Here is a 24,000-nt window from a genome sequence, read left to right on the forward strand (position 1 = left end):
CCTGTATTTGGCTTCATCCATCTTCCCATCAATTTTAACCATCTTCCCTGTCCCTGCTGAAGAAAAGCAGGCCCAAACCATGATGCTGCCACCACCATGTTTGACAGTGGGGATGGTGTGTTCAGGGTGATGAGCTGTGTTGCTTTTACGCCAAACATAAAGTTTTACATTGTTGCCAAAGTTTGATTTTGGTTTCATCTGACCAGAGCACCTTCTTCCACATGTTTGGTGTGTCTCCCAGGTGGCTTGTGGCAAACTTTAAACAACACTTTTTATGGATATCTTTAAGAAATGGCATTCTTCTTGCCACCCTTCCATAAAGGCCAGATTTGTGCAGTATACGACTGATTGTTGTCCTATGGACAGAGTCTCCCACCTCAGCTGTAGATCTCTGCAGTTCATCCAGAGTGATCATGGGCCTCTTGGCTGCATCTCTGATCAGTATTCTCCTTGTATGAGCTGAAAGTTTAGAGGGACGGCCAGGTCTTCGTAGATTTGCAGTGGTCTGATACTCCTTCCATTTCAATATTATCACTTGCACAGTGCTCCTTGGGATGTTTAAAGCTTGGGAAATCTTTTTGTATCCAAATCCGGCTTTAAACTTCTCCACAACAGTATCTCGGACCTGCCTGGTGTGTTCCTTGTTCTTCATGATGCTCTCTGCGCTTTAAACGGACCTCTGAGACTATCACAGTGCAGGTGCATTTATACGGAGACTTGATTACACACAGGTGGATTCTATTTATCATCATTAGTCATTTAGGTCAACATTGGATCATTCAGAGATCCTCACTGAATTTCTGGAGAGAGTTTGCTGCACTGAAAGTAAAGGGGCTGAATAATTTTGCACGCACAATTTTTCAGTTTTTTTATTTGTTAACAAAGTTTAAAATATCCAATAAATTTCGTTCCACTTCATGATTGTGTCCCACTTGTTGTTGATTCTTCACAAAAAAATACAGTTTTATATCTTTACGTTTGAAGCCTGAAATGTGGCAAAAGGTCGAAAAGTTCAAGGGGGCCGAATACTTTCGCAAGGCACTGTATATATATATATATATATATATATATATAATGTTTGTGGGTTTTTTCGAAAAAAAATTATGATTTTTACATGTAGGAGCGGAGTGCCAGAAATGGCGCGGTATGGAAGTGGTTAAAGGGACAGTGCAATTAAAAAAAAAAAAATTTCTTATTCATTTTATTTTTTTATTTTTGCTCTGTCCCTTTAACCACTTTCATACCGCGCCATTTCTGGCACTCAGCTCCTACATGTAAAAATCATAATTTTTTTGCAAGAAAATTACTCAGAGCCCACGAACATTATATATACCGTATATAATTTTTTTTTTTTTAGCAGAGACCCTAGGGAATAAAATGGCGGTCATTGCAACTTTTTTATATCACACTGTATTTGCGCAGAAATTTTTTCAAACGCCATTCTTTTGGAATAAAAACTTTTATGAATTTTAAAAAAAAAAAAAATGTTCTTATTCATTTTAAGGATTGGGGAGGAGGCGGGTAATAATAATAATAAGTTCCCAGAGTCATCATATAACTAATGTCAGCTTGGATTGGATGTGGAAATGACGTCACTGCATAGAAGGAACTATAAGCAGAATTTAGAAACGAAAGTGAGGCGGGAGCGCGCACCAGAGCGGGATGGAGCGCTCTGATCTCGGGAACGCGAAAGGAGAAGAGAGTTGTGCGCATGCTCAGCTCTCAGTGCGGACAGCCCGGGAGGCGGGGGCGCATGCGCAGTTTGGAGCTCCCATGGCAGGAGCTAGGCGCTGTCCTCTGGGGTCATGGCTGTCTGTGGGGGTATTGTTGGGTCCCCTGTTGTCGGCTGTGTTGGCCCTGGAGCCCGTCACCACAGCTATCGCCATTGCCACCGCCTCTGCACTGACCGGGTACCTCTCCTATCCCCGCTTCTACTGCGGCCGCCTGGTGGAGTGCTGTGAGGAGAACGCCTATAATAGTACAGGTGAGGGGGAAGAAGAACTACACTGCCCAGCATGGGGGAGGGGGTGTGGTTATCTCTGATTTGCTCTTATGAATCTGATCATTCATTGGATAGTGTGTATGGGGTACTGAGGGCCTTCACTTCCTGTCCTGAAGACACAACAGGAAGTCAGAACTCATCTCCCACAGTGACAGGAAATGCCCCTTCCCAGTTGTCTGTGGAACAGGTGTCCCCATTGGATGATTTCCCCCCTACTTCCTATTCCGGTGACAACTCTGACATGTTGGGTTTCCCCTTGGGGTTTTTGTGGTCACCAGGACAGTCAGAGAGGGTGAATCTCCACAATGGGGACACAGACAGCAATAGGGCCACATTCACCCTCTGTGTGTAAAACCACACAAATATCTCAGTGCAGCAGACCTGTGAGTGCCATCAATTCACAATGGCTCGCTGTTAGCCGACTCAGCGCTGCGCTCCCCAAAAGCTGCCGGAGCTTCTTTGGTGTGTGTGTGGTACAGACCATTCCAGTGATGACTGTCACATGTGCCACACGAGTGACGGTAGGAGGAGGGACAGGAGTGACAGCGGGACGGGGGACAGGAGTGACGGTGGGAGGAGGGGGACAGGAGTGATAGCGGGACGGGGGACAGGAGTGACGGTGGGAGGAGGGGCATGAGTGGGACAGGAGTGACAGCGGGACGGGGGACAGGAGTGATGGCGGGAGGAGAGCGACGAGTGGGACAGGAGTGACAGCGGGACAGGAGTGACGGTGGGAGGAGGGGCACGAGGGGGACAGGAGTGACGGTGGGAGGAGGGGCACGAGGGGGACAGGAGTGACGGTGGGAGGAGGGGCACGAGGGGGGACAGGAGTGACGGCGGGAGGAGGGGCACGAGGGGGACAGGAGTGACAGCGGGACGGGGGACCGGAGTGACGGCGAGAGGAGAGTGACGAGTGGGACAGGAGTGACAGCGGGACAGGGGACCGGAGTGACGGCGAGAGGAGAGTGACGAGTGGGACATGAGTGACAGCGGGGCCAGCCAGGGTGGGAAAGGCGTGGACACGAGTGATGGCGGGACAATGGGGACAAGTGGGAGAGGAGTGACGGTGGGCCGAGCCACAGGGGGACATGAGCGACGTTGAGACGTGTAACAGGAGGGACAGGAGTGGGATTGGGGTGACAGGGGACACGAGTGACGGCGGGGCGAACCATGGTGGGACATGGGTGACATTGGGACGTGCAACAGGAGGGATGTGGGACAGGAGTGGCGGCGGGACGAGGGACAGGAGTGAGATGGGGATGACGGAGGACACGAGTGGGACGTGGTGTACAAGTGACAACACGAGTGACGGCGGGACGAGCCACGGTGGAACATGAGCGACATTGGGATATGCAACAGGAGGGATGAGGGACAGGAGTGGGATGGGAATGACAGGGGACACGAGTGACGGTGTTCTGACAGAATGGTATACCCGCTCAGATTGCGATACCCCCGTCGCTTCCGCCGGCCGTTCGAGTCCCCGGTGCGCATGCGCACAAGACATTCTCGAGGTCCGATGTGTATAGCGAACATCTGACTGAGAGGAGGCGGGGCTGAGGTGGGACGGTGTTCTGACAGAATGCTATACCCGCTCAGATGGGACAAGGGACACAAATGGGCCGTGGGATAGGAGTGACGAGGGATACGAGTGACGGCGGGACAAGGAACAGGAATGACGGGGGATACGAGTGATGGGACAAGGGACAGGAGTGACGGGGGGTGACGCGAGTGACAGTAGGACGAGGGATACAAGTGGGATGTGGGACAGGAGGGACAGCGGGATGAGGGACTGGAGTGGGGCGTGGGATAGGAGTGACAGCGGGATGAGGGACTCGAGTGGGACGTGGGATAGGAGTGACAGAGGGATGAGAGACTGGAGTGGGACGTGGGATAGGAGTGACAGCGGGATGAGGGACTCGAGTGGGACGTGGGATAGGAGTGATGGCGGGATGAGGGACTGGAGTGGGACGTGGGATAGGAGTGATGGCGGAATGAGGGACTGGAGTGGGACGTGGGATAGGAGTGATGGCGGGATGAGGGACTGGAGTGGGACGTGGGATAGGAGTGACGGCGAGATGAGGGACTGGAGTGGGACGTGGGATAGGAGTGACGGCGAGATGAGGGACTGGAGTGGGACGTGGGATAGGAGTGACGGCGAGATGAGGGACTGGAGTGGGACGTGGGATAGGAGTGATGGCGGGATGAGGGACTGGAGTGGGACGTGGGATAGGAGTGACGGCGAGATGAGGGACTGGAGTGGGACGTGGGATAGGAGTGACGGCGAGATGAGGGACTGGAGTGGGACGTGGGATAGGAGTGATGGCGGGATGAGGGACTGGAGTGGGACGTGGGAGAGGAGTGACGGCGAGATGAGGGACTGGAGTGGGACGTGGGATAGGAGTGACGGCGAGATGAGGGACTGGAGTGGGACGTGGGATAGGAGTGACGGCGAGATGAGGGACTGGAGTGGGACGTGGGATAGGAGTGACGGTGAGATGAGGGACTGGAGTGGGACGTGGGATAGGAGTGACGGCGAGATGAGGGACTGGAGTGGGACGTGGGATAGGAGTGACGGCGAGATGAGGGACTGGAGTGGGACGTGGGATAGGAGTGACGGCGGGATGAGGGACTGGAGTGGGACGTGGGATAGGAGTGACGGCGAGATGAGGGACTGGAGTGGGACGTGGGATAGGAGTGACGGCGGGATGAGGGACTGGAGTGGGACGTGGGATAGGAGTGACGGTGGGATGTGGGACACGAGGAAACTCACTAAAAACCGTAAGCAGAAACGCTATGCCAAGTGTGGATGTGTCCCTTGCAGGGTTTCCTGCAGTACAGAGCCTAAGAACTGACCTAAAGTGTGCGGGAAATGTGCATCCTGTGTTTGTTTCCCATATCACAGTGGAACGTGCTGTCCTTGTTAGACAGATGGGAGCCATTCATTGTTAATGCCACCCTAAATGCATTTCCCATGTTTATGGCCACCAAACCACATGATTCTGCAGTACCAAGCCGTGTGGTGTGGCGTTACTTTTTTTGCATTCCCATGCCTTTGGTGTAGCCCAGCATGCAGGGGGGAACATGGGCATTCCTGTGCAGTCCCTCCCTCTCATTACAGTTTTGACATTATTATTTTACAGGATTTATATAGCACATGATCAAAGGTTTAAGTATGGCCCTAGGGGGTGCTTGCTAACTGTGGGGGGGGGGGGGGAGTTTCACTGATTGGGGGAAGACAGAGATCGGTGTTCCTGCTTAGCATGAACAGAAGATCTCCATCTTCTCCTCTTGCAGAAAGGTGATCTGTCTTGTTTCTGCCTCTCCTGGGGATGATTGCGGACTGCCGGACCCAATGATTGACATCCCCTGTAGCCAATCATGGCACAATCACGCCATCAAGTGGCTTTTGTACAAAACCACATACCACACTGTTGGCAGTAAATAAATACACAGCAGGCGGTCGGCAAGTAGTTAAAAGGAAAAAAAAAACTCTAAATGGGGCGGGAGTCCACTAAATGGGGCGGGAGTCCACTAAATGGGGCGGGAGTCCTCTAAATGGGGCGGGATTATTTTTGCAGTTTATTAGCTTGTTGCTCCACTGTAACACTTCTTTATATTTTCAGCTTTCCGTGAAGACTTGGAAAATAAACTGATTGGGCAGCACCTGGCCCGTGATGTCATCTTCCGAGCAATCACCGGCTTTATGAACAATGAAAACCCCAAGAAGCCCCTGGCTCTGTCCCTGCATGGATGGACCGGCATCGGCAAGAACTTCATCAGCAAACTCATCGCAGAGAACATTCATGAGAAGGGGATGGAGAGCAAATACGTCCATCTTTTCATATCAGATTTGCATTTCCCACACAGCAACTTAATTCCTCTGTACAAGGTACTCTTACCTTCTGTAAAGCTCACATAATTCCACAATTTGGAGAACTCCACTTAATAACGCCCCTGGCCTTTTGTAAGGCAGTGGGTGCGTGTATATATATATATATGTATGTATATATGACAGACAGTTACACACTCTGGCAGAATTTATGATTTCTTTGCCATTTTTTAAAGAATATGAATGAGAACACAAAAACTTTTTTCTTTCACTCATGGTTCGTGTTTGGCTGAAGCCATTTATTATCACTCAACTGTGTTTACGCTTTTTAACCACTTGCCGACCGGTCACGTTGACCGTACTGCGGCAAAGTGGTTCGTTATCGTCCAGCGACGTAGTACTATCGCGCGCCGCCGGAGGCTCTCTCCCGCTGTTTTCATTCACAGCGGGAGTCGGGCCAGGGGAGGAGCGGCGGCGATCGCCGCTGCTCTTCCCCGATCGTCGGGGAATCTAGTCTGGAGATCCGCCCGCTTGTGTAAACAGATCGTTCGATAATCTCATCGTGTGTACGGGGCTTAACAAACCCCTCTGAATCTCTAGTTAATTCAGAGAAAAGACAAAATGTGTGAAAGCATTGTCCAATTTTATTTAACGGGGGGGAATTACTTGCTGAAACAAGCCCATCAAATATGTACGTAGGTGCGTGTACCTACTATGTTAAATCAGAAACGCTGGCACTGTTTTTTTCTTTTCTTTTTTTATATTGTAATTCAACATCCAAATTTACTTTGATATAACCAGTCCCGTTGGAAGACTGTTCCTATCACAAGAATAGGAATGTCTATTGTGGTGAATATTCAACTAAATCTTCTATATAGGTAGTTTTTATATTTTTATATAAAACTATATTAGCATAAAGAACAAACTATTCAAAGAAAGAGAATACAATAAGACACGTGGCCACTCACTAAAACTAGAGGAAAAACGGTTTAACCTTAAAATACGCAGGGGGTTCTTCACTGTCAGAGCAGTAAGGATGTGGAATTCTCTTCCACAAGCAGTCGTATCAGCAGGGAGCATCGATGGTTTCAAAAAACTATTAGATGGACACCTTAACGACCACAACATACAGGGATATACAATGTATAACATACAGGGGGTATACAATGCACAACATACAGGGGTATACAATGCACAACATACAGGGGGTATACAATGCACAACATACAGGGGTATACAATGCACAACATACAGGGGTATACGATGCACAACATACAGGGGTATAAAATGCACAACATACAGGGGTATACAATGCACAGCATACAGGGGTATACAATGTACAGCATACAGGGGTATACAATGTACAGCATACAGGGGTATACAATGTACAGCATACAGGGGGTATACAATGTACAGCATACAGGGGGTATACAATGTACAACATACAGGGGTATACAATGCACAACATACAGGGGTATACAATGCACAACATACAGGGGTATACAATGCACAACATACAGGGGTATACAATGCACAACATACAGGGGTATACAATGCACAACATACAGGGGTATACAATGCACAACATACAGGGGTATACAATGCACAACATACAGGGGTATACAATGCACAATATACAGGGGTATACAATGCACAATATACAGGGGGTATACAATGCACAATATACAGGGGGTATACAATGCACAATATACAGGGGGTATACAATGTACAACATACAGGGGTATACAATGTACAACATACAGGGGTATACAATGCACAACATACAGGGGGTATACAATGTACAACATACAGGGGTATACAATGTACGGTTAACAGCAAACAAACACACATCATAGGTTGAACTGGATGGACGGATGTCTTTTTTTCAACCTCCCTAACTATGTAATAGGATCTCCCTCTATTAAACTTTGGGGGGTAATAGTTTTGTAAACCTTTCCTCCATGTACCTTTTTTTTTTTTTTTTTTTTTTTATTGATTTAGTTGCCTCTTTTCTGCATTCCTATTTCCACCACTTTGTGGTTTGCAGCCCAAATCTGAGCCTTTTGTTTTTTTTTTTTTTTTTATAATATAACTGTTTATTTAGAATAATGTTGTCAGTTTACAAAATTAGCATAGAAGAAAATACCGTATTTTCCGGCGTATAAGACGACCCCCCTAATTTTCAAGATAAAACATAGGTTTTGGGCTATACTCGCCGTATAAGACTACCCCCCTTCCGAAGCAAGGCAACACCATTGAAAAACAGATTTCTCATAGATCTCCAAGGTACCCCAAGTACTGTAATACATGTAATCTCTCATAATATCTCCAAGGTACCCTAAGTATTACCAGTAGATGTAATCTCAGTATGCTGGCTGTGTGGGAATCCTGTACCGGTATTCCATATGTACCGTAGCTTCGGCTACATACAGTGTACCGCGCTGAGCCAATCGCAGTGAGCGATGTATTCTATTATTGAATGCAAAGCCTGCTCGGATTGGCAGAGTCGGAGAGGCGGGCTGATGTTACTCCGCCAATCTGAGCAGGCTTTGCATTCAATAATAGAATACATCGCTCTCCCTGATTGGCTCAGCGTGGTACACTGTATGTAGCCGAAGCTACGGTACATACGGTATACCGGTACAGGATTTCCACACAGCCAGCGTCTTGAGAGATTACATCTACCGGTAATACTTATACTTAGGTTACCTTGGAGATATTATACTTGGCATATAAGACGACCCCCGCATTTTTGGGGATTCTTTTTGAGGTTCAAAGTAGTCTTATACGCCAGAAAATACAGTATATTCCACATGTAAGGAAAGGACATCAACACAGCTATACTACAGATTATTCAGTGGTATAAAAAAAAAAATCTGCATACAGTTCACTATGGAAACCTTAGTACTTATAGTAAGGCTAGGTTCACACTGCAATCCCATTTCAGTGCGATTTATGTAGTGCAACTTATTTGAGACTGGGTTGCGTTTTTGGATGGGGTTTGCATATCCTATGGGGCCAAAATGCAGGGTTAATCACACCAAAGTAGCACAAAAACCTTTTCTAAAATCACGCCACACAGGGACGCACTGATGTGAACGGGCGCCATTGATAAAAATGTAATTAAAGTGCGTGGAATTTAAAACGACGTGGTCCAGAGTAGGGGTGCACCAATCCAACTTTTTTTTGTCCCGATACCGATATCTGGCATTGTGTATCTGCCGATACTGATACCGGTACCAATCCGGAACTACACACATAAAGCAAGCGGCTGCAGTACAGAGCAAAGCCGCTGCTTCATGTGTACGGCTCCTCCATTCACAGGCGGAGTGCATCTGATATCACTCCGCCTGTGAGCCGGGACTATACAGGAAGTAGAGGCTCCTATCCCATACTACTACTGCACCTAGTGAGGGGCGGCTGAGCCGGGACTATACAGGAAGTAGCGGCTCCCATCCCATACTACTACTTCACCAAGTAAGGGACGGCTGAGCCGGGACTATACAGGAAGTAACGCCTCCCATCCCATACTACTACTGCACCAAGTGAGGGGCGGCTGAGCCGGGACTATACAGGAAGTAGCGCCTCCCATCCCATACTACTACTGCACCAAGTGAGGGGCGGCTGAGCCGGGACTATACAGGAAGTAGCGCCTCCCATCCCATACTACTACTGCACCAAGTGAGGGGCGGCTGAGCCGGGACTCAGCAAAACCGGATCAGCCCGTTGAATCGGTTAATTTTACCGACACCATCCCCATCCCCGATCCAGCTATTGTGGCAGTATCGGATCGGTGCATCCCTAGTCCAGAGAGGTAAAACATGGCCTGTCCTGTGATGCATGGCAGTGCATTATGGGATATGAACTTTCCTGGATAGTCGCATAATGCTACAGGATGGCAGGGCTCAGTAAGCTTTTTCTTTGAAATTCTGAGCAGAAGTGTAGGCTAAGGCCCCGTTCACATAGGGGCGACGCTACTTCGCACCGCGCCGCCACCTTGGAGCAGCCGCCACGGACTTCATAACATTGAAGTTTATGGCGGTCGCCTCCGGGTCGCCCCAAAGAAGCTCCGGACCCTTTTTCTAAGTCGGAGCGACTTGTGTCGCTCCTATTAGAACTGGTCCGCTGCTTCCCTATGGGAGGCGACCTACGGCGACCTGTGAGGCGACCAGGTCGCCTCACAGGTCGCCTTAGTGTGAACGGGGACTAAAAGCTGCCGTGGACTAGTATAATATCTAAGCATATTGGGATGGGCAGAAAAGGCTTCTTTTTATTATGAAAAGTGAAATTCTGCCTAAAAAAAGGTGAAGTTGGCATTTTAGAGCCTTAAGATGCCTGCAATCTGTAACCATGTAGCATTGATATGTAGATCCAGTCTTCTGTTAATACCCAAGGTCCTCTTCCATCATTCAGGATCAGATACAGTCATGGATTCGTGGAAACATCACCAGCTGTCCTCGATCCGTATTCATATTTGACGAGATGGACAAGTTGCATCAAGGACTTATTGACACGATCAAGCCGTTCCTGGACTATTATGATCAGATTGATGGTGTGTCGTACCGTAAAGCGATCTTCATTTTCCTCAGGTACCAAAGAAAAAGGAAAGAAAATCACTTCCTACGGTGCATTCATTTTCAATTTATGTGTGATTAGCTACTTAAAGCAGATAAAAAGTCAAAGCTTGATTTTAGGTACATCCTTGTATCACAACGCTGTGTCAAAGATTTACACCGATCAGCCATAACATTATGACCACCCACCTAATATTGAGTAGGGCCCCCTTTTGCTAAAACAGCCCAGAGCCTCTGATCCCAGATTATATATGCAAATATCAACTTTACCACTGATTTGGAGAAGGCGCATTGAAGCTCCCACTATGGAGCCAGACGCAGGCACTATACACCGATCAGCCATAACAATATGACCACCCACCTAATATTGAGTAGGGCCCCCTTTTGCTAAAACAGCCCTGACCCATTGAGGCATGGACCACCAAAGTAACATCCACAGGAATGGCAGGACCCAAGGTTTCCCAGCAGAACGTTGCCCAAAACATCACACTGCCTCTGCTGACTTGCCTTCTTATACCGCATCCTGGTGCCATCTCTTCCCCAGGTAAGTGACGCACCCGGCCATCCACATGATGTAAAATAAAACGTGATTCATCAGACCAGACCACCTTCTTCCATTGCTCCGTGGTCCAGTTCTGATGTTCATGTGACCATCGTAGAAGCTTTTGGCTGTGGACACGGGTCACCATGGGGTTTATAGCCCCATACACAACAAACTGCGATGCCCATTTTGTTTTCTACTTTCACCACTTCAACTTCATGGACAACGTGTTCACTTGCTGCCTAATATATCCCACCAATTCTCAGATGCCATTGTAACAAGATATTCCCTTTACCTGTCAGTGGTCATAATGTTTTGGCTGATCGGTGTGTACTTGAAGAGGAACTTCAGTTTTTTTTATTTTTTTGGCAGCAACTGTAAACTGTAGTTGTTGACTTTCAAAGATCAGGTACTTGCCAGTGCCTGGGGTCCAGCACTGTGTCCCCGCAGCTGGTTCTTCTTAGCGCTGCAGGTCCCTGGAGCTGCCATCTTGGAAACAGGAGCCAGCTGTGGCTGAGGAACAACAGCTGGCTCTTTGTGAATGGTCCTGCAGCCTCTTGGGATATGTGACGTGTCTCAAGAAACTGCATGAGGGGAGGGGCAAACCAGTATGTGGACCCTGCTTCCCTCTGCATGTGGAGTTTGGGCATAGCTGCTGGCTACCCTCAGGTCACTCTACATGTGCTAGCAGGAGGAGGATTGGTGCCAGGGGACAGGAGCGCATTTGGAGACTGTGAGTACAGAGATGGCTGTAGGTAAGCCTATAATAAGGCTTATATATAGGTACCGTAAACATCTCCTAAACATGTACCGTTTAGGAGATATTTACCTTACATGCAGCCAATTACATCATCGGCACATGCACTCTGAAGGAACGACCACCCTTGCCGTTCCTTCAGATACCTGTGCCGTTGTTCTATCAGAAAACCCCACTCCATCAGATTTCCCTACCTATGTAGTTTCCGGTGCAGGTTCGTCATGCAGCAGCTGTAGCCGCGTCACACGTCCTACTGCGAATGCGCAGAATAGGTAGGGAATTTTGATAACATCGTAAGGGGGTGAGGCAAAAGTCCTACTGCGCATGAGCACCAACGGATCGGGTAGCGGCATCTCTTATAACAAACATACATCCGATCTCCATGGCATACACTGCGCCGAGCCGACAATGGGACAATCCTATTCCCTACCCACACGCCCACTTTCTCATTGTCGGGTCAGCGCAGTGTGGGGCATGGAGATCGGATTGTCGGGTCGGTGCAGTGTCGGCTCGGCGCAGTGTGAGCCATGGAGATGGGATTGTCGGGTCGCTGCAGTGTCGGCTCGGCGCAGTGTGGGCCATGGAAATTGGATGGATGTTTGTTATCAGAGATCCCGCTGCCCGACCCGTTGGTGAGCATGCACCCTAGGACTTTTGCATGACCCCTTACGATGGTATCAAAATGCCCTACGTATTCTGCGCATGCGCAGTAGGACTTGTGACGCGGCTACAGCTGATTCATGACGAAGCCACAGCTGATCCGCAACAGGAAATGAAGGAGGTATGGAATTCTGATAGGGTATGGTATTCTGACAGAACACTGTGAATGATGGCTCCCCCGTGCATGCATGGGAGTGACATCATCGCAGCTCCCACCGCTGGAGACTGCGAACCCAGAAGGAAGACCGGGTAAAGATGGAAGCTGCCTCCAGCGATTACATTGCATCGCTGGAGTGCTTTGTTTTTAGGTAAGTTTCACTTACTAGCACATTATGCCTTCACCTTGCAGGTCCGGGAAAAAGAAAACCGCGGTTTACAACCGCTTTAATCCCAAAGGGAAATAATTAAATATAGTTACATTCACCAAAGACAACACTAGATCACAAAAACGAACAGAACAAAACACAATAACACAATAAAACTACCAATAACTGCTATTGCCAATAAAAAAAATTAAAACTATTCTCTAAGAAACCATTCACTATTAAAATGCAATGTAAAATTAAATAACAAATTGAAAAAAAGAAAATCAAACTTCCCAAAATGCAAATAGTACACCACTTTCTCTAGCATTGCCCAAAATCATAATTAACCCAATACGAATATACTATAAAAACTATGTAAAAACCCGGATCATAAACCAGCTTAAAATCACAAGCAAGAGTTATTTATGATCTCTCTCTGTTCTTAGTTTACAGTATCCCAAACTTTCTCTTAGATTACTGTTGATGTTCTGTTGTCAAATCTAAATATCTTTGAATTTTTTTTCTGTTCATTTTCTGTAGCATTTGTTAGCCTAGATTTTGTTTTTCAGAAGCAATCCGAATAAAATCTTCTCTTGTCTATCTAGTTTTCATTGTACAAGCAAGGACTAGGCATACAGGTAAATCGGTGTTTCTCAACCTTTTTTTCAGTCAAGGCACCCTTTAAAATTATGGACAGTCTTGGGGTACCCCATTCTAAAATGTAAAAACGATTCAATAGTTTTACATAATGCAGCAACATCCACACAAGTAGGACGCCCAACGTTAGAGAAGATTTATTCTTTCAATGCAAATACACTTTAGCAAGCTGGTAGTCTAGTACAGTGTTTTTTTAACTCCGGTCCTCAGGGCACACTAAAGCCTCGTACACACGCAACGATTATCGGCCGACCGATCGTCCGACTTTTGTCCAGAGTGGTGTTTTGTTGGTTGGAATGTGATGTCATGTGCTGGTTTACTTTCCGTGTGTTTTTTCTTCTCTGAGCATGCCCAGTCTTGCTCATCAGATTTTTTTTCCTGCCGAAATCTGTACTGACTGACGGAAAATCAGCCGTTGTGTTGACGGCCAACAAAAATTTTATAGCCTGCACAACAGATTTTTTTCGGCCGAAAAGTCGGAGTCAGTTGTCGGAAGCATCATACTAACAAGCCGAAAATCGGCCGATCGGACGTTGGCCGAAAATTCCCGGCCAGTAATCGATGCGTGTGTACGAGGCATAACAGACCAGGTTTGCAAGAAAACTGAAATACATCACAGGGGATATCAATTACTGCTCAGTGATTGCAGTATTCTAGTCTGCATCTCCCCAAGGTAATACTTAAAACCTGGCCTGTTGGTGTGCCCTGAGGCCCGGAGTTGAGAAACACTGGTCTAGTATTCCAATGTTTCTCTTCTCTCTGTTTTTCTCCATCACTCAGCTAATGTGAGCCCAGCGCTGACAGAGAGGGGTATACAAGGATGCTGTGTAGGTGACTGACATCCTCCATATCAACTGATGAATGCATTGGTGGTTAGGACGCCTGCAGCTAGAAGGTTGTAATGGTGTACAATGAACACCTGTAGCTTTTATAAGGCCCCTTTCACACACTCCATCCGTTTTTCTCAGCGGGGGATCGATCCGCCAATCCCCCGCTGAGCAGCAGGATGACAGCTGTTCTCTGCGCTGCGTGCGGAGACACAGCTGTTGGTTCCCCATGCATCTCTATGGGGGAAATCGGATGGAAACGGACCGTCGGTCCGTTCTCATCCGATCCACTGGATGGATGGAAAATAGGGTTTCCATCCGTCCAGATTTGACGGATCGGGTCGGATGTCAGCGCACATGTCTCCGCTGACATCCGATGCCCCATAGAGATGCATGGGGTGACCGTTCAGATCGGCCAAAAAAAACGGACAGGCGGATCTGAACGGTCCGCTTGTGTGAAAGAGCCCTAAAAGGCAGCCTTCATCCACAAGCCGGCTTGTATGCAATTTTTAGGCATTTTGCCAAGGCACCCCTGCCTGGGCACCCTGGTTGAAAAATGCTGAGCTAAAGAAAAGTGTGCACAGTTACCTGTATAATTATTTAATACCGCACTTCTCCCAACCATGGTTTGACTTGATATTTACCATGTAGCCCAGTGGTCCTCAGGGCCCACTAAAGGCCCGTACACACGTAGCGATTGTCGGCCGCCGAACGATCAGCCGATTGTCGGCTTGTTAGTATGATGCTTCCGACAACCGACTGCGACTTTTCGGCCGAACAGAATCTGGGGTGCAGACTTTAAAATTTTTGTTGGCCGTCACCAGAACGGCCGATTGTTCGCCAGTCAGTACAGAATTCGGCCGACAAACAGCAGATGAGCAAGACTGGGCATGCTCAGAGAAGAAAAAACACACGGAAAGTAAACCATCACATGACATCACTTCTGAAGTCGGCTGTTGTTGGCCGACAAAATTTGTGTGCAGTCTTTAGCACTTTTCAACCGACAGGACAGCACCGGACAAAAGACGGCCGATCGTTCGGCCGAAATTCGGTACGTGTGTACGAGGCTTAACAGGCCAGGTTTGCAAGATAACTGAAATACATCCCAGGTGATATCATTTGCTGCTCAGTAATTGCAGTACTCTAGTCTGCATCTCTCCAAGGTAATACCTAAAATCTGGCCTGTTAGTGGGCCCTGAGGACCGGAGTTGAGGACCACTGATGTAGCCCACTTTCTACCCTGGCGTGAGCAATTTTTTTTATAGAGTGTGATTTAATGGTTTATAATTGTTGAACAAAGATCAAAAAATGGAATCAAGTCACAAGATATGGATTTTATATCGCCTTAAAGGAATCTGTTACTCCATCCACTCATCAGGTTTTTCTTTCTAGGTTTGGCGGTATTGGAATAAAAAAACGCTGCATCACATAATTTACTTTGTTTCCCATTAGCAATGCAGGGGGTGATGTGATCAACAGATTGGTGCTGGGATCCGTAAAGAGGAGAGAGGATCTGGAGCTGCAGGATCTGGAGTCTGTGCTTTCTGTCGAATTATTCAACAACAAAGATAGTAAGTGCTGTTGGGTCAGAGCTGAACATTTTTGTAGCTCAGTTTTGTTTTGTTTTGTTTTTTTTTTTTTTTTAATACATTTCGAAAAGGCAAACAAAAAGACCTGAACACATCTGGAATTTGGGGCCTTAACCTGTAAAGAGCCATTTCTTGTGCTACACAAAAAAAAAAGGTTGCTTTGAGGTCCAGGGCCTATTTGCCTCCCCAAGGTGGTTCTTTCCTTTGCCTTAAAGAGGTAAACCCCTTTTGTTTACATTTACCTATAAGGTAAGCCTACATTAAGGCTTACCTATAGGTGTTATAAATATCTCCTAAACTTGCACCGTTTAGGAGATATTTACAGTGCATGCAGCCGATGACGTCATCGGCGCATGCGCTCTGAAGGAACCGCCAACCGTGCCGTTCCTTCAGATGCCAGTGCCGTGAACGGCGGCTCCCGCACGCATGCGTGGGAGTGATGTAATCGCGCCCCCGGCCAATCACATGGCCGGTGGACGAGATCCAGGAAGCAGGTCGGCCGTCTTGTCGGCACTGAGGGGGCTTCGTTTTTAGGTAAGTACTTCATGATGAGCTAGTATGCGAAGCTCATTATGCCTTTTGTCTTTACAGGTTTTTTTTTTTTTTACATTTTTTAAACGGGTTTACTTCTTATTTGAAGTGAAACGTTAGTCATAAAATGAAGCCCTGCTAGATCACTTAAGGCTGGCCCCTTTTTAAGGTATACCAACGTTAAACATTAAAAATAGGTGCCCATACTGTTTAAAATCCAGTAATACACAATCTCCCCTTGCACTGCACATGATCAATTGCTCCTCTATTTTTGACATTGTGCCGAAAATAAGAGCCGCTAGAGGACGATCTGCTGACAGCCCAAATATATACTGTTGCTCAGGGGCTCTGGGCTTCAGCAAAATGGAGCCTCCAGCCAAAAGAAACCGGAGCAATGCTGGAGGCAATTTACAGTGCGCACTAGTTTGGGAGCAAAATTATTATTGTAGAATGTGTGCTTCTTGCTAAAGAACATCATTATTTATTAAGTTCTGCTTTATGGGGGAATTGTTCTACCGTCTTTGTTCTGCTCCTAAACATCCTAAGGAGATTTCCCTCTGTTGCATATGTCAGGGTTCGTACGGTCCTGGAAAAGTCAAGGAATTTTTAGATGACACTTTCCAGGCCTGGGAAAGTCATGGAAAATTAGTAAACACCACTAGGTTTTGGAAAAGTCATGGAATATGAGAACTGTGGAGGAGCAGGGAGCGGATGCTTAATGATTTTTTTTGTTTAATTATTTTATTACCTAATGATTTTATTGCCACATAACTGTATTTACATCGGTGCAAGCGTCCTTTCCGGGTCCGTGGTATTCGCTTACTGTCACTGGCCAACAGCAGCAGCAGCCGAGGAGACGGAAGGGGGCGGTAACCTTTTCGGTTACCGCACACCCGTGTCATCACGTTCATGTGGCCGGCCCACCCTCCAGTGACGCTTCCGCTGCCTGATTGGTTGTAATCTCCCGGCTGTTGCTGCTGCAGCTGGCCAGTCACAGTCTTCAGGCAAACCGCGGCCGGCCCTCCCCGCTGCCTGATTGGCTCATCTCCTCGGCTGCTGCTGGCCATTGACTGACAGTAAGGGCAAACTGCGGACCCGGAAGGACACCTACCAGTCCTATATGCTTACACCAATGTAAAATATATGTCAATAAAATTATTAAGCATCTAATCCACTGAGTGGCGCCTTTCTGTGAACTCTTTTCTGCCTGTTTGTGGGACTGTAGGTTCGGCCTAAGAGTAGTAAGCACCGCATTTTGTGCATTTAACTGTGCCATCCATATCACAGTGTCCAGCTGCACCTTCATGACTGCCTGAACTGCTTTATTCCGGCAAGCAGGAGCACCCATTTACTGTTCTTTCTCCAAGAGTAAGTGCCGTATTTGTGCTTCAGATCTGTGCCATCCATACCAGTCTGCCTGCACCTCATGACTGTGGCTTGGGCCTAAAAGAGTAAGTGCTGCATTTTGTGCATCTGACTGTCTGTGCCATCCATACCAGTCCGCCGACACCTCCTCCATCATGACTGTGGCTTGGGCCTAAAAAGATTACTGTGCTGCATTTTGTGCATCTGACTGTCTGTGCCATCCATACCAGTCCGCCGACACCACCTCCATCATGACTGTGGCTTGGGCCTAAAAGAGTAAGTGCTGCATTTTGTGCATCTGAATGTCTGTGCCATCCATAGCAGTCCGCCTGCACCTCCATCATGACTGCCTGAACTGATGCTTTATCCCCAAGCATGAGCGGCCATTAATCTTTCTCCAGTTACAGTATATTGGTCAAATTACAACAGGGGTAACAGTTTCAGCTAAAGTTAGTGTGTTCACAGTGTTACAGCAATGCCAGGGAAATGCAGCTTTAAAAATGTATGGCTTCATGACGAAAAGTACGTTGTTACTGTGCAAGCATTATTTAAATAAAGATTTCATATTCCACTGTACACTACAAAGCTTGTCATTTATATTCGTAAAAATATGCTGGGTGTGACATGGATTTTCTTCTTATTTAACATGTATACATAGACATTTCATGAAACATTATGTCATGAATATTTACGTGAAGTCATAGGGACCTGCAGTAATTACAATGACCTTTGGACTGTAAAGGGCCATTTAATTTTAAGGGTTGACAATATTTTGTAAGTATTTACTCGATGCACCCCCTGTCTTTTTTATATTTTACCAAGAAATTTGGTAAAATCTTGTGTTTTCGCAAAATTCAATTCAGTGTATATTTTTTTTTTTTCTGAAGATCTGCATTTGACAAATAGCTGTGCAAATTTCATGCATCATAAAAAAAAAATACAACTGTCACTATTTTATTCTCAGAAAATATATTTCTTTATGCGTACAGCATTTCTAGTAAAAACAAAAAAACAAAACTGATTTTAACCACTTCAGCACCGCAAGGTTTTACCCCCTTTATGACCAGGCCATTTTTTGCGATTCGGCACTGCGTTGCTTTAACAACAAATTTCGCAGTCGTGCGATGCTGTACCCGAATGAATAATCCTTCCCCCCCCCCCCCACAAATAGAGTTTCTTTTGGTGGTATTTGATCACCTCTGCGTTTTTTAGATTTTGCGCTATAAACAAAAAAAGAGCAACAATTTTGAAAAAAACGCCATATCTTTCTGCTATAAAACATTCCCAATAAAAAAATTAAAAAATCGAATTTTTTTTATCAGTTTAGGCCAATTTCTATTCTGCTACATATTTTTGGTAAAAAAAAAAAATCCCAAAAAGCGTATTTTTAATTGGTTTGCGCAAATCGTTTACAAACTACGGGATAGATTTTTGGAATTTTTATTTATTTTTTTATTAGTAATGGCGGCGATCTGCGATTTTTAGCGGGACTGCGACATTGCTGCGGACAGATCGGGCCCCTAACTTACATTTTTGACACTTTTTGGGGACCAGTGACATTAATACAGTAATCAATGCTAAATTATATGCACTATTACTGTAATAATGACACTGACAGGGAAGGGGTTAAAACTGGGGGTGATCAAAGGGGTTAATGTATGCCTGACTGTGGGGGGGGGTTCTGTGACGGGCACAGAGAGATCGGGGGTTGTAGCTTAGCTGAAACTCGTGATCTCTCTCTGCCTGTCTGACAGAAGACTCGCCTGCTTTGTTTACATAAGCAGGTGGGTCTTCTGTTTGTTTCTCCAATGATCACGGGAGAGCAGCGGCAATTGCCGCCGCTCCTCCCGCCTCCCGCTGTGCCTAATCACCTAGTAGTACTACGTGATTTTGCGCAGCCGAGCCGCCCTGCCGCAGTAAGACTACGTTGGGCGGTCGGCAAGAGGGATTAATGTCTGCAAAAAAATTTAAAATTGCCCTGACAAACAAGCAGTTAAAGAAGATTATATTTTTTGAATATGGTCGATCACATGACTCATTCCGCTTTTAAATCAACCGTGTTTTTATCTCCAGGTGGCTTTTGGCACAGCAGCCTGATTGACAAGAATTTGATTGACTTCTACGTCCCTTTTCTGCCGCTGGAGTACAAACACATAAAGCAGTGCGTCATGGCGGAGCTAAGACATCGCGGGTTAATGCCTGATGAAGAGCTGGCATCCCGTGTGGCCGATGAGATGACTTATTTCCCTAAGGAAACTCGAATGTTCTCCAATAAAGGTTGCAAAACTGTCACAACAAAACTGAACCTTCATCTCTAGTCGCTGCGGTCTGGTTTAGCCAGCTGCTGGTCAGCGAAGGCACGATCCTGGTCAGCGAAGGCACGATCCTGGTCAGCGAAGGCACGATCCCTTTTCGCCTTATCCTTGTTCTGGGCTCTCAAGATTTGGGTATTTCATGAATGACTGACTGACGTGCAAATTTAGCCAAGCTTCTCAGGGACTCCCCTAATACAGAGGTGAAAGTATACCTTGACTCCCCTTACAGTCCTTCTTTCCCAGTGTATTCAGCCTATCCCAGGTAAACCTACACATTTTATGGCTGAGATTTCATTATTCTCACCCACAATCTGCATATTGTAAAACATAGAATTATATTTCACTTGTGCCACAGGTAGGATGTGGGTTCAATCCACCTTTTTGGTTTTGCAGCATTATTATACATATAAAAAAACAGCAATTTAACAGACTCTGTGTCATGGATGCACCTTGAAGTACGGGTTTTATACAAGTAAATATAAAGAATATAAAACGGTTTGCAGATTTGAAATCTATAAGAAATGGCCTCAGAACAGGAAACGGTCATGGAAGGAACACAAAGGCGGCCATTGCTGATCTCTTCCTGGCTGTGATGCAGATCCTTTCCAATCACTGACTGCAGAGGGGTACGCAAAGCTCGGACTTCACCTGCCAGTGAAAACTAGGATGTTAAAGAGGTCAGAAACTGCAGCTAAAATAGAAAACCAAAAATGGTTTAGGGTCAATGGTTTTTAAACTGATGTTAAAAGATGATGATGATGATTTATATGTTTAACTGCACAATTTTTGTTTTATAATTAAATACATTGTAAATAAAAATTACATTTAAAAAAAAAAAACGTAGTAGACACTCTTCTTTTAACTTGTTGTCTTTTGATTGAAATTTTGGGTGTGGAACGGAGGGAGGTGGGAGGATCTGTGTCTGTACATTTCACATGTAAGCTCCAGGTTGTTTTTTTTTTTTCTTTAACCACTTGATGGCGCCCCACGTAGATATACTGCGGCAGGGCGTCCCTCCTGCGCGAAATTGTGTTAATGGGCTTTTTTTCCTCAGAAAATAGGTGCAGTAAGTCAACCATGACCCTCCCCCAAATTGGTCAAAATTTCACTAAGTTTAGAGTTCAGGGGTGTGCTATGTACATAGTGCAGGGTTCGGGAGTGTGCTATGTACATAGTGCAGGGTTCGGGAGTGTGCTATGTACATAGTGCAGGGTTCCAGGGTGTGCTATGTACATAGTGCAGGGTTCGGGGGGGTGCTACGCGCAGAGTTCGGGAGTGTGCTATGTACAGAGTGCAGAGTTCAGGGGTGTGGTATGTTCAGAGTTCAGGGGTGTGGTATGTTCAGAGTTCAGGGGTGTGGTATGTTCAGAGTTCAGGGGTGTGGTATGTTCAGAGTTCAGGGGTGTGGTATGTTCAGAGTTCAGGGGTGTGGTATGTTCAGAGTTCAGGGGTGTGGTATGTTCAGAGTTCAGGGGTGTGGTATGTTCAGAGTTCAGGGGTGTGGTATGTTCAGGGGTGTGGTATGTTCAGGGGTGTGGTATGTTCAGGGGTGTGGTATGTTCAGGGGTGTGGTATGTTCAGGGGTGTGGTATGTTCAGGGGTGTGGTATGTTCAGGGGTGTGGTATGTTCAGGGGTGTGGTATGTTCAGGGGTGTGGTATGTTCAGGGGTGTGGTACGTTCAGGGGTGTGGTACGTTCAGAGTTCAGGGGTGTGGTACGTTCAGAGTTGCAGAGTTTAGGGGTGTGGTACGTTCAGAGTTGCAGAGTTTAGGAGTGTGCTATGTACAGAGTTGCAGAGTTTAGGAGTGTGCTATGTACAGAGTTGCAGAGTTTAGGAGTGTGCTATGTACAGAGTTGCAGAGTTTAGGAGTGTGCTATGTACAGAGTTTGGAAGTATGCTATGTGCAGAGTTCAGGGGTGCGCTACGTGCAGAGTTCAGGGGTGCGCTACACACAGAGTGCAGAGTTCATCCTTCTTCCGTAGCTGCTTTGTTCTGCATCCCCCCATCCACATCTCACTTTCACCCCGCTTCTTCTCTATTACTTCCCCCTTACACTGTAGGTGGCTTCGCCTCTCTCACTTGCAGAGAGATCATCCAGTGGGGGGTGTCAGCATCCGCACTGCACCCAAGGCACCGGCATCTCCTTTGTCCCCATACTGCACTTGGAAAACACAGGAAGCCAGTCCTCTGTGTTTATGAGTGATAGTGGTGAGAAGGGAGAAGAGGGCCTGAGCCAAAGGTGGTGGAACGGAGTTCCAGCTGAAAAAAGAGCCCTGCATGTACGTGATTTTGTGCACAGGGTCTGGGGCACGCACTGCCCGCGACCCTCTCCTGCTGTGGTCAGACCCAGAGGAAGCCAATCAGCAGGTCTGGTGGACGCGATGATCATTCACAAGAGAGGCAGAACGGCGGTCTGCCTATGTAAACAAGGCAGACTGCCTTTCTGTCAGAGAGCAAGATGGAGATCTTGTGTTTCTGCTAAGCAAGAACACGAATCTCTGCCTTCCTCCAGTTAGGCCATCCCCCAACACAGTTAGGTTTGCTCCTAGGGAGTGCTTTCTAACTCTTTGCTCGCCCCTGATGGTAACCCCTTCCCTGCTGGTGTCATTACTACAGTGACAGTGCATTTTTTTTTTTTTTTTTTTAAGCACTGATTACTGTATTGGTGTCACTGGTCCCCAAAAAAGTTTTTTACTTGGTGTCCAATTTGTCTGCTGCAATATCGCAGTCCCGTTAACAATCGCTGATCACCGCCACTACTAGTAAAATATGTAAAAATTCCATAAAAATATCCCATAGTTTGTAGACGCGATAACTTTTTGCACTAACCAATCAATATATACGCTTATTGGGATTTTTTTTTTTTACCAAAAATATGTAGCAGAATACGTATTGGCCTAAATTGATAAGGACGTTTTAGAATTTTTTTTTTTTTTTTTCTTGGGTATTTTTTTTATAGCAAAATATATATTTTTTTTCTTTTTTCAAAATTGTCGGGGTCTTTTTGTTTACAGCGCAAAAAATAAAAACCGCAGAGGTGATCATACACCACCAAAAGAAAGCTCTATTTGTGGGGAGAAAAAAAGGACCTCAATTTTATTTGAGTACAGCGTTGCACGTTTCACACAATTGTCAGTTCCAGTGCCGTATCACAAAAATGGCCTGGTCAATGAAGGGGGGTTAAACTTCCACATCTTAAGCGGTTAACAGGAGATAAATAGGAAACTGGAAAAAATGTGAGCTCCACCTGCTGGCTTCTTTGTAAGAATACTGATATAATATAATAATATCCTGAAATGAAACTACTGCAATGCTTTTAGGCTAGGTACACACTTACGTACTTTGCGTTTCAAGCATGCTGCATTGGTACAGACACAGGGGGCTATTCATTTGAATGGGCTAATGTACCTGCAGGGAAAAGGTCTTTGCACTATATATATATATATATATATATATATATATATATATGCATATACAGTGCTGCATTTTCCCTTGGAGGAGGGGGGCATTATGAATTATGGCATCTGCAAAAGTTCAGAGCATTTTGGCTGCGGGTGCATAAGTGCATGTGATTTACACGCTCACCTGCAACAGGAACAATGTGAACCCAGCCTTAAGGTGTCACATGTACATGAAAGAATATAATATATGTTTCTCTTACGTCCTCCGACAGTCGCTGCCTCCTCTAAGTCATCACTATTGGGTATTGACTTCCGCTCCGCAGGAGTAGCTAGACATAAGACTTAGTCAAAAGAACAAAAGCATTTAGCATAGACAAACCCATGGGGGCTGTCCCACTGGTCAATACCCCCCTGCAGTGATCCCTCCCAACTCAGTTTGTCTCTGCCTAGCGTCAGGAGTAGTCAGGCTTCTCTGTGCTGGGGCTCCAGTCTCAGCCTTTCCAATCTTTTATCTTTGATTTTCTTTGAAAATGTCAGTTTTTTCTTTGCTTTACTAGCTGTTTATTTTGTCAGCTTTAGTTTTTAGTCAGGTCTTCGGATGAAGATGGATTCTTGCGGAGCTGGGAATCGGACTGACCGCCCTGGC

The 24,000-nt window shown here is 46.3% G+C and overlaps 1 protein-coding gene across 1 annotated transcript; it reads left to right on the top strand.

The window, feature by feature from the left end:
• The first annotated feature begins 1,729 nt into the window (after nucleotides 1-1,729).
• TOR1B (torsin family 1 member B) lies at nucleotides 1,730-19,959 on the top strand. Its single transcript, XM_082263095.1, has 5 exons — nucleotides 1,730-1,984; nucleotides 5,626-5,891; nucleotides 10,245-10,420; nucleotides 15,605-15,723; nucleotides 19,711-19,959. Exons 1-5 carry the CDS (start codon nucleotides 1,774-1,776, stop codon nucleotides 19,953-19,955), a joined length of 1,017 nt encoding a protein of 338 aa, XP_082119221.1. The 5' UTR covers nucleotides 1,730-1,773; the 3' UTR covers nucleotides 19,956-19,959.
• Nucleotides 19,960-24,000: the final 4,041 nt, after the last annotated feature.

This window comes from Pelophylax lessonae (genome assembly GCF_965119305.1).
Source record: "Pelophylax lessonae genome assembly, chromosome: 7".
NCBI classification, from domain to species: Eukaryota; Metazoa; Chordata; class Amphibia; order Anura; family Ranidae; genus Pelophylax; species Pelophylax lessonae.